This window comes from Glycine soja, chromosome 18 (genome assembly GCF_004193775.1).
Source record: "Glycine soja cultivar W05 chromosome 18, ASM419377v2, whole genome shotgun sequence".
Lineage (NCBI taxonomy): Eukaryota > Viridiplantae > Streptophyta > Magnoliopsida > Fabales > Fabaceae > Glycine > Glycine soja.
Window position 1 is genome coordinate 34,414,390 of NC_041019.1, and position 11,512 is coordinate 34,425,901.

The window sequence follows — 11,512 nt, forward strand, 5'->3', positions numbered from 1 at the left end:
AATTCAAGATTGAATACAACAATTAATCCAAACTATCCGTATTAATCGTTGTATTCAATCTCAAACGGGGAACTATGGCTCACTCAATGAATTACAATGTACTACTAAAGAATAGTAACATGTCAACCATTGCCTATAATACTTAAGCACATAAGTGTGAGAATCACATACATACCTCGAACGATGATAGTAAGGAAATCTTTGTTGGCGGGGATGCAACACTCAATGAGATGACAGTATGCTAAATGAAAGAGTATCAACTATATTGCTATCCTTAACAACCGCCACACGCCTTAACAATAACACCTGCATCATAGCAAAGCTTGTAACAATTTGCAAGTTTAAAAATGTAATTTTATTCCAATAGCTCTCAAAAATCAAAAATGGGGAGGGAAGAGTAAAATATATATACTTTTCTAATAAATCCAGCTAACATTGTGATTGTGTCTTGTCAACTACTACCAAGGATGCATGAGTAATAATCTAGTTATCTAATTATTTGCTATCTCCATCTGTATTTATTGGAGGTATATATGTGGAGTGCTGATGCAATTTCGGGTTTGCTGGGGTTATGCAGTATTTATACTTACTGTTTGGTACGAAGATCATATCCATTAACCTTAGGCTTAAGCTTTGATCTTTACTGAAACATGATTCTGATTTAGGTACCACTGATTTAGGTACCAGTTATATTAATAACCTTTTTGCTAATAAAAAAATTATAATTACAATTGGAAGCAGATAAAAAAATAATTACAATTGGAAGAGACTCAAATCCAGGTACCCCAATTACTACCACAATGGTCATGTTTATGCCACCATGATCAACATCCTTGGAACATCAGGGAGACTCAATGACATGAGGGATGTGATTGAGCAGATGAAAGAGGATTCATGTGAATGCAAAGATTCTGTTTTTGTGTCTACTATCAAGACATATGCGAATGTCGGGCTGGTGGATGAAGCAATTTCAGGAAGCTTCCTGAAATTTCTGTCTGGAATTCATTGGCATCTTTATTTTGTAACTCAGAAAAGATAAAAGTGTCCTCTGAGACATTTAGTCACCTAAGAAGTTTGTGATTACTAGAATCCTGTACTACCATTTTATTTTTTTATTTACATGCTTCTTTTTAATAGCTTCAAATACACCTTAGAGTGTTGATTCTGACTTGGCCTTCCTAACTTGTTCAGCTACCAAGCCGGCATTCACTTTTGTGGCCCAAAATCCCTTTCCTACGCTTTGCATGACCTAGGGTATAATAAGTTGCTTAATAGTTTGGCATTCTTTTTCTTCAGGGCATTGATTTGGTGAATAAGACTCTACTAATATATTTTTTGGGGGGTTTATTTTTTGTACTTTGGCTTTCTGTTGATAGCTTCAGTGTTCTTCTATTTGATAATGCTGCTATAACTATGGCTGCAACATAAGATATTTTCTATCAACATGGATTGATTCCACCAAAATTGTATAAGTAAATGTAATTCTTTTTCTTCATTTTTGGGTCATCTAATATATAAAAATTTAAGACCCCTTATCATCAAATTACTATTTGGATGTATATAGTTTTTTAAAATTTCCCAAGTTTTTTTATGTTGTATTTCAAGGGAAGACTTTAATTGTATCTGGTTTAGCTGAATCAAAGAAAGAACATGGAGTTAAACTACTTAATAAGCTGGAAGCTGGTATAGATGAGTTTGAACTGATAGTATAGGATAGGAATCGAGATGTAGTTGCACCAAAACTGAAAGAGCTTCTTCAATATGTCGAAGGGTAAGTATCTCAATTATTACTAAATCACTTACATAAACCACACAAAGACCTTATCCTTCCAGAAATGCGCCCTCTCGTTTTCTCGGTAATAAAAATCACTTTTTCTTCATTGTACCTTCATATTTGCTCTGCCCCTTTTGTTTCCCAGAATCTTTCTTTTTTATATTATTCTTTCATTTTTGCTCATTTTGTTTTTCTTTTATATAAATAATCAGGGGAAAAGCTAGAACCTCAAAAGAGTGCGAATTTTTATTTTCTTTCATATTTTATATTTCTCCTCACATCTATTATTTTCTCTCTTTCTTTATCTTTTTTATCTTTCTTCCTTCCTTCTACCCAATGCCTCATTTTTGGAGTGTAAGTTGTCCATTTTCCTTTCTATAACCATATGCATGTTGTTTCTCATGATATTCCTATGTACAAGTTTTGCAAGAAAGCATATTGGAGCTAAAACTGAGTATGATTTTGGAAGGGTGAGAGTTAACGGTGAAAGATCACTTGGAAACAATAGAAGGGCACGTTTCAATGCATTATATCAAGTTCCAGAATATTGTGACATCGACAAAATTAAGGGGAAGTTTGATGGCAAAACTGTCATCATTACGATTCCAACGATTTCGGGGAAAGTCCCTAAGAAAGAAACACAACCAACTGAACAAGAACCACCCAAAGAACCATCACAAGAAGCAAAATCAAATCCAGAGGAAGAAAAAGAAGGTACTCCTCCTTCACATGATAATCAAGAAAGTAAAGAAGAGGCTGGCCATGCGACTTCAACTTCAAACCCACCAAATATTTGAACTTTTAGGCTAATATTTTCAAAACGATTGTGACTGCTAGCTAAAAGCTATATGCAAATATATTTAGAATAGTAATTATTAACATTGTTCCTTTAACGCAAATTGAACTTTTAGGCTAATATTTTCAAAACGATTGTGACTGCTAGCTAAAAGCTATATGCAAATATATTTAGAATAGTAATTAACACCCAAACTATATATCAAAACACCATGCTTATCAGACAAAAAAAATTTGATCCAAAAGTTTGTTCCCATCCCTTTCTCTCAAATTAAAATGTGTCAGCTCATGACCTCAATTAAAAATGCTATATACCCCTCACTTTACATTTGGGTTGAACAAGAAATTAACTTTGCTTGGGACACATTTGTGGCTTCACGTCTCTACTTCACTAACTATCTAGTTAATCAATAAATATCTAGTTACCAAATTGTCTGTATTAATCAATAAATATCTAGTGTGACAATCACATACATACCTCGAACGATGATAGTAAGGAAATCTTTGTTGGCGGGGATGCAACACTCAATGAGATGACAGTATGCTAAATGAAAGTGTATAAACTATATTGCTATCCTTAACAGCCACCACATGCCTTAATAGTGACACCTGCATCATAGCAAAGCTTGTAAGACCATAGTATGAGTAGTGTTGTAGCAGTGGAGAACAGCCAACCCCTTATTGTAGCCCCACAACCCCTTATTGTAGCCCCACAGTATGAATTATTGCATGAATAACAACGAAACTTATAGAAGAAAAACACTTGATAAAAGATATCATCAACAAGGAAATCACAAAATTTTAAAGAAGACAGGATGAAACGCTGAAGTTCAAACAAATAAATCAAGTAAAAAAATAATCTTAATAATGAAAGGTTACCTAATAGGTGATTTCTTGCATGTTATTTCACTTGGGCTCTGCAAGAGTTTATTAGTGTGGTGGTGAAAACTACTAGGAATATGATTGACTTCTTTCATTCATAAATTGTGGTCTTGAATATCATGAGGACAAAAACGTGCATGTTTGTGGTCATTTTGATTGTTGTTTTCGATCTTTCCTTTACGTGTGTGGCATGACATAATTTCTTGCACGTGACACTTGGGGTTGTGAAGCTGTAGGTGGTGTTGTGTGCCATGTCAAGTGACATGCAATACAGAAATTGACTAAGGTTTTGTTTTCTACCTTCTCGTAGAGGTTGATACAAGAGAAGAATCTAAAGCAGCCATGGAGAACAATGAGCCTCCATGGTGTCTTGAGGTGATTTAATTTATTAGTAATTTATCACTTTAGTTTCAGGAACATATAAACATGCATTATTTCTTTGGCATTAACAGGGAAAATATGCTGCAATGGTAGTTTGCTGGCTTCTTGGCAACGGGTGCCTTTTTGCGTGGAACAGTATGCTGACTATAGAAGATTACTATGTTTTAATTTTCAGTTTATGTTTTTCAGCTTTGATATTCAACCGTACACTATAGGATGAATGATTGATGAATTTCTAGTCAATGCCATGGTTTGTTTGCATCTTAAACAAAAGTTATACTAATAATTTGTGTTGATCAGACTACTTAACTTTCTGAACAATGAATTTGTTTTACTTATTTTCCTACACTCCAATACATATTCTGGCTATCATAGTTTGTTTTCTTCAATCCATTTGCTCCTTGCATTTTGCGGTTCTTAAATGTTGTTCTTGTTACAATTCATATAACCAGATTGGTTTGGAATAGAAATTCTTTCATTACATTTTCTGTAATTTTGCAGTTGGAACACTAGCAATACTGGCTTACAAAGAGGACATGATCAATACAAGGATAAGAAACCTATTTGGATATACCCTTTTCTTCATAAGCACTTTGTCGATCTTAATTGTAAGTCCTTTTTCACTTGTTTGTAATCTTTGATTCCGTTAGGACATGGTTCTTACTTTTGATTTTATTTTTCCTTTTAATCTGCCATAGTTGGATTTAGCAACATCTGGTAAAGGAGGACTTGGAACTTTTGTTGGTACATGTGTAATTATCTACTATGTTAATCTTTGTTATATTTATAAAGATATAATTTATTTTAAAATATATATTATAAAATACATTTTAATTTAAATTGTGATCTTTTTCATTCTACGATATAATTGTATATAATGTTGGAGGTGGAACTAGGTTACAGGCTTACAGCTACAAGGACAGTGACCCCCAAGTAAACAAAATTTCATTAATTTGTCACATTCCTGTATAGAGGTGCTCATCACTTATCCTGTCCCACCAACCTGATCCAATTTGAGAGAACTTTGATGGAGCTCGAATTTATTTGATATATTTCAAGGGTATGTTCGAGTTCTACTCCGAATTGTTCTAATCTAATGTTATATATTCTTTTAAATAATATAAATTTCAAAATAATAATGTATTAATTATACAATTTTTTTATTTAATAAATAATGTTTTTTCTAATATGATATTATATTTATATTGATATCATTTATCTTTAATATTCTAAAATGTATCTTAATTATAACTATATACTTCGCTAAACTTATAATTTAATTATGCATATATTTTCTTTATAAGGACTACATATAATCTTAAGATTAATATATTATGCTAACAAATCAGGTTAACTTGATCTTATCTCAAATATATTATTAGGTATGCCAAAAATTTGAATTCACATATTGGTCTCTGTCAAAATTTTAGACTGAGTTGATCTTATCCCAAATATTATTATGTATGCCAAATTTGAATTCACAAGACTGGTCTTTGTCCAAATTTTAGATTGAGTAGGAACATAGCTGGCACAATACGTGACATAGTTTGCAAATAGAGTATAACTCTATGGCACATACTAGCTGCTAAATAAGTAATATTTGGCTATAAGACCATTTGCTCCCTTAGGGAAGTAGCCGCCCGCGACAAATTCATCATCACTGCAATATGCTATCCTCAATATTTCCTTTGGGGTCGTTATATATGAAAGTGATTTTTTGTCAACATCAATCAAGTTACCTGAAACTATTCTCTTAGCACCTTTCCATGCAGGAACTACGAGACCCTCACTTTTCGTTCATGCCGATCCTAGAAGGCCAACAACCTTAGCCTCTTCAATCTTTTTTTAAAAATGTAATAATTTATATTCTTTTTAATTTTATTTCCTAAGCATGTCTTCTCCAAAATACAAAAAATTGTCCTATAAGTTACTGGTCCCATTGAAAATCGTAGCTTTTATTTGGAAGGCAATCTCGGATAGACTTCTAAGTTCTAACATAGGTGAACTAGCTTACATATAAAACAAAGATTTTTTTAGCACAAAACGACAAGTTGTTTTCTGTGTTCTGCAGCTTTTAAGCTACGGATAAATTACTTCTCGATTGTAAAGTCTCATATTATATTTTGGCAAATTAAAGTGTTGTACATGCATGGTAGGGAAATGATAGGACTCTATCAAAATATGGAAAACTCATTTCTTGATGATGTACCAAGAAATTAGTGAAAGAAAAACAAGTAGAAAAACCCGGAAGTTAATAGTTTTATTATAGTCCAAGAACATACCTTAATGGCTACTTTCTGCCCCTTCCTTGCATAATCAACAGGTAGATGGTTATTCTCAATGGGGGCAACGCGACCAATATCAATGAACTCTCTGGAAGGAATGCAGATTGGAGTTCCAATCTGTGAAAGTCAAATAAACAATATTAGATGCAAATTTAAAGAAATCAAAACAATTAATTTTTGTGCATTGGGCACAACAGACTTCACAACTTAATGTTGACCCTTGTCATCATCATAAACCCAAAAAGCTAAAAGCTAAAGAGGATCTTAAAGCTCAGAATATTGGGTTTAGAGAACAAACTGGAAAAAAAATGTTAAAAGCGTCTTAAGCACGGGCAACAGAGGCAAACTTGTATAAAATGAACACACAATAACAACAATGATAAAGCATAGGTGCAAAATCTAAAATGGAAGCACAATGTTAGAGTTGGGAAAGAAAAAGAATCCTGAATTTACGTAAATCGAGTGTGATTGTTGACTTACTGGATGGAATATTGTGATGGAAGCATGTAACCATTTGGACAAAAGAATTCTAGCTCAACAGTCTTTTTGATACAAAATGGATATTAAAAAAATAGGTTGATAAATTATGTAGCTTGATAAGGAGGGATTTAGATTATGCTACATTTAGTTTATATTAGTCTATATGACACAACACAGAACATTAATTAAATTAATTTAAAAAAAGTTATCTGAACATTAAAAATTCATGCAGTTGGAGTAAAATTTTCAAAAGTCGAAACCCCAACAAAATACCAAGCTGAGTTGGTATATAACTAAATACCTAACTGTGACAGATCATACACGGTGAAGGTTTTCAGTAAACAAAGAAAATACATCTTTGTTCTGACGAGGCTGTGCAGTTCTAATTCCTAATTTTTTTTTACAAAAGCATTTGTAAGAAGCATCTTCCTTCCACTTCATTGGTCCCACAAAATTGGTAGTAACATCTACATAAAATCTATCATTCTACTCTCATATAACATTGCTATCCTATAACTTAAAAAAAAACTATTCAGCAAACATCATGACATGAATGATGGTGACCAGTTGGATGAACTAGTGTTTCACCAGCAGTCTTTACACGAGCACTGGCCATTGGAGAAACAATGAAATCCAGAAGAATCTCTTAGAAATATATCCCTCTTTGTGACAATAGATGCATATTTTAGGAATGAATGGCAGTCCCCACAAAGAAGGAAACTTTACAATCCGAATGGGTTTTCTAGGCTTGGTCATCAGCATCCCATAAGTTGCTGCTAGTTTAGCACTGTGATGGAATACAAAATTTTTCTTGTGATACTCATCTACTTCATAGAGAACAAAGCTCGTGTCAGGTTCATATCCAATTTTTAGGCACTCCAAGATCATAATTTCCAAACCTAATAGTGAAAACTTTAGACAATGTATACGAGATCTTAACTTCAAAAATCAATGCAACCATTATATATATAATATATAAAGTAATGGTATTTATATGATAGACACCTTTATTATTTTTTTCTCTCACGTGTCGCATAGCACATCAATTTTTATGTATATTAACTCGAAAAGCAAAAAGAATTTGACCCTTGCCATCCACGGAAAAGGTGCTGAAAGATAAAGCAGAGAATGACGAATTTCCGTTGGTGTGGGCCTTACTCTGGGCCATTGGGGGCCCAGTGGTAGAAGAGCTTTCAAGAAACTATAAGTAGGCGTGAAGGCTGGCTAGTGACTCACACAGTCACAGTGATTGAGATGGAGATTAAGTTGTAACTAAATTAGCTTCGACTTAGACCTAGACATGTGTTTAAAGATTGTACAAAAGCAAGGCAGATTTCTGACAGGGTTTGTGAGATTAGGATTGATTCACAGAGCGATTCTTAGATAGTAAAAACAAAATTAAAGATAGTACAGATAACAAAAATATATTTAAGCATATATATATATATATATATATATATATATATATATATATATATATCAACAATTTTGGACAAAAAAACAAACCAACTTTATTGTTTAGTCAGAGGGTTAACCTGGTTGTTGTTTAGGCTAGGTGTCCAATATACTTGGTCCTGTGCCGTCTATAGTTGCTGCTCCTTCTATCTAAAAATTAACAATTGCTTCTTACAGATCAGTGAGTTAACAAAAGACATCTCAACAGTTTGTAAAAAAAATTAATTTATAAGTTAAACCTTTGATATGTACTAACCAAATAAACCACAAAAGAATTAATATACAATTCGTTGAATGGTGCAGCATAATGGCTTGGCTACACCCTTGGTGGTGCACTATCAATGCTACCAGCCATCGTAAGTGTTTAGAGTTATGATGTTCTATATTTTTAATTCATATACTATATAATATGTAAGTAAAAAATTTTACTCAACTTTTTTTTAAGTTACTCAGTAGCGTACAAACAGCCTTACAAGTTACAATCATTTTACAAGAGTCACCTTACCACACATTTTTTTATGAGCTAGCTTGTATCCACAATTGACAGCAACAAACTATTCTTTCAAAAAGTACAAAGATTTATGGGCCTCAAGATCAATCATTATAAATATCTGTCAATATGTTAGTGCCTCTTCTCACAGGTTAGTATAATTTAAAATGCAAACAAATTATAAACATAAGTAATTGCTACAAGTGATAATTAACCCAAATTCAGTTGAATGTATGAGTATGAAGGTAATTTTTTACATAATACACCACTGCACAAATAGTTTTACATATACTCTTTTTTTAATGTATGAGAATTAAATCCGATATAAAAAATTTATAAAACTCATACGTATTCTTTCTCAATCAAATAAATTAAATTCCTTAAATAAAATCCTTTATATATTATGATCCAAGTACACATAATCTCAACAGATCATCCTCCTTTGAAAAATAGTATAACACATAAAGAAGTTTCCATGAGGTAACTTCATTCTTGCTGGTTCAATTAATTAATTTACAAAGGACCCCACCACGCTAATATACTATTACCATTAATCCCGTTAAAATTTGAAATCAAATTAAACCTTTTTATCATTATTAGTAATATTTTTAAGGCTTAAATACAATAAGTTAATTCACTAAAAAAGTACATATAAAATATTTTGTACAAATATAAACAATAGTATATAATTTTAATATCAAGAGTGGTTACAAAAGATTATATTTTGATGTTATTTATGTTCACCAAATGTAAATCACAATATTTTATTATACTAGTCAAAGAAAATAAGGATGCAATTGAGCTGGTGCAGAAAGCATTTGATGAAATCCTTCTTCCAGAGCCTGAAGACCTCTTTTCTGATGATCAATTCAAATCTGAAGGCATTGATTCAGGTGAGGTACACTTAGAAAAGAGTGAAGTTGAGAGAAAAAGGAATACTTCAACATCCACAGAATCTCCAACAGCACAGAGGATGGGGACCAAACCTGACCAAAGAGCACCAAGAAGCTGGAGCAATCTGAAGAAGTTAATCCTCTTGAAAAGGTTTGTGAATGCATTAGAGAAGGTAAGAAACATCAACCCCAAAAGACCAAGACGTTTTCCTTCTGATGCTAACTTAGAAATAGAAAAAGTTTTTCTCAAGCACCAAACAGCGGGAGAGAAGAATAATGCTGAGGAATGGATGCTTGACTATGCACTTCAAAAGGTTGTTTCTAAACTTGCACCTGCTCAAAGACAAAAAGTGACACTTCTAGTAAAAGCTTTTGAAACAATTCTGCCATTTCAAGTTGCTGAAAATAGTCCACGGTTTTCTCCAACAATGGAACCTCAAGCAAATCCAGTTCAACCCCTTGACAATTCCTCAAATCACAGCGAGGAAGAAACATCATTTTCTCATGATAGCAGTATGGAACTGACAGAAAATACTAGTGATGATCCAATGCCAGAACTGCACAATCATACTACGCTCAAAGAAAGATGTCTTGAGTCTCTTGACTTTCTTGGAACCAAGACAGTCAAGAATATGCCTGCCTTTGGAGCTACTGAAGAAGACTTGAGTGGAAAGCAAAGTTTAGCTGGCAGTTATGATAATGAGGAGAAGATATCAAGTGACAGTGATAATATTTATCTTGGAGAGATCAAAGATACTACCTCAAGTTCCTTAAATGAGCAAGTTGAAATTATAAGAAGCAGTCATGAGGAGGCTCCAACCAATGAAACAGTCAATGATGTTCCAGAAGATTTGCTATCTAGTGTGAATACAGAAAATCTAGATATCAAATCTAAGTCACCTGGAAGAGATGTTGAAACCAAGAATCTGAATGGTGATAATGGTGAAAAAATTTCCATGTCCAAAAGTTTAGTCCTAGAAGGTTTAGTTAGATCACTCAGATCTAATTTGATTGGTTCAGGAGCACCTGTAAACGAACCAACTGCCAACGACAGAAAAGAAGGAATTGAAAATGTTAAACAGGAAACTGAGACTCTTGAAGAGTTCCCTACAAAGGAACAATATGAAACTCATATTAGTGCTGTTGTAGAACCTGAGACCCCTGTAGAGAAACAGAATAACACAGGATTGTGGTACTTGGTGTATAAGCACATGGTATCAAATATGGATGAAAACAATTCCGAGTCACTAATTGATGGGGCAGATGAAAAAGAGTCAGGGTTTGATGGGAGCAAAACAAGAGGAGCTTCCTTCTCTCATGAAAGTACACCCGTGACTGATCAAGAGATGAAATTTAAGGACCATGTCGTAGCTGATCCAGAAGTTGCACGCCAACAGAATGAAGCCATCAAGATGGTAGAAGAAGCAATTGATTCAATTCTTCCAGATGATCAGGATGACTTATCAGACAAGGAATCACTCACTGACAGCACAATTTCAGACAACTCCAAACAATCCAACAGAACTGAAAGAGTATACAGTGAAGGCCCGAACCAAAAAGAAGAAAAGATGGAATCCGGGAACGGAATGATCCAAAAACAAGAAGAATCAGCACCAAAGGAGCAAAACAAAACAAACCAGAAAATGTCTACAAGCTGGAGCAATCTTAAAAAAGTGATCCTGCTTAGGAGATTCATCAAGTCATTGGAAAAAGTAAGGAAATTCAACCCAAGAGGGCCTAGATATCTACCTCTAGAGCCTGATTCAGAAGCTGAAAAAGTTAACTTAAGGCATCAAGACATGGAAGAACGAAAAGGTACGGAAGAATGGATGCTTGATTATGCACTTCGAAATTTGACACAGTGATTGCAGTACGTGTACAAGAAAAAATAAAATCAAAAGAAAAAGTAGAAAGAAGAAATTTAGAAGCAAAGGATTTCACATCTTGTCAACTTAGCTTTTGAGGCAATCGCTAAAGGAATATAGGTAGGCAAAAAACATAATGAAGGAGAATCCATCAAATTAAGGATGCAACACAAAGCAACTTACAAATTAAAACATCAACCCTGAAAAGGTAA

The 11,512-nt window shown here is 33.5% G+C and overlaps 1 protein-coding gene across 1 annotated transcript; it reads left to right on the plus strand.

Annotated features, from left to right (window-relative positions):
- Positions 1 to 820: 820 nt before the first annotated feature.
- LOC114397174 (calmodulin binding protein PICBP-like) lies at positions 821 to 11,300 on the plus strand. The gene is made up of 7 exons (XM_028359282.1): positions 821 to 1,008; positions 2,196 to 2,488; positions 3,762 to 3,826; positions 3,904 to 3,967; positions 4,334 to 4,440; positions 4,531 to 4,576; positions 9,319 to 11,300. Exons 1-7 carry the CDS (start codon positions 821 to 823, stop codon positions 11,298 to 11,300), a joined length of 2,745 nt encoding a protein of 914 aa, XP_028215083.1.
- Positions 11,301 to 11,512: the final 212 nt, after the last annotated feature.

Excerpts from the sequence above, each read along its gene's own strand:
- LOC114397174 (XM_028359282.1), top strand. The coding sequence starts at position 821 with ATGATCAACATCCTTGGAACATCAGGGAGACTCAATGACATGAGGGAT. Across the intron at positions 3,827-3,903 it reads AGCCTCCATGGTGTCTTGAG|GGAAAATATGCTGCAATGGT; the intron begins GTGATTTAATTT and ends TGGCATTAACAG. Across the intron at positions 4,577-9,318 it reads AGGACTTGGAACTTTTGTTG|TCAAAGAAAATAAGGATGCA; the intron begins GTACATGTGTAA and ends TTATTATACTAG.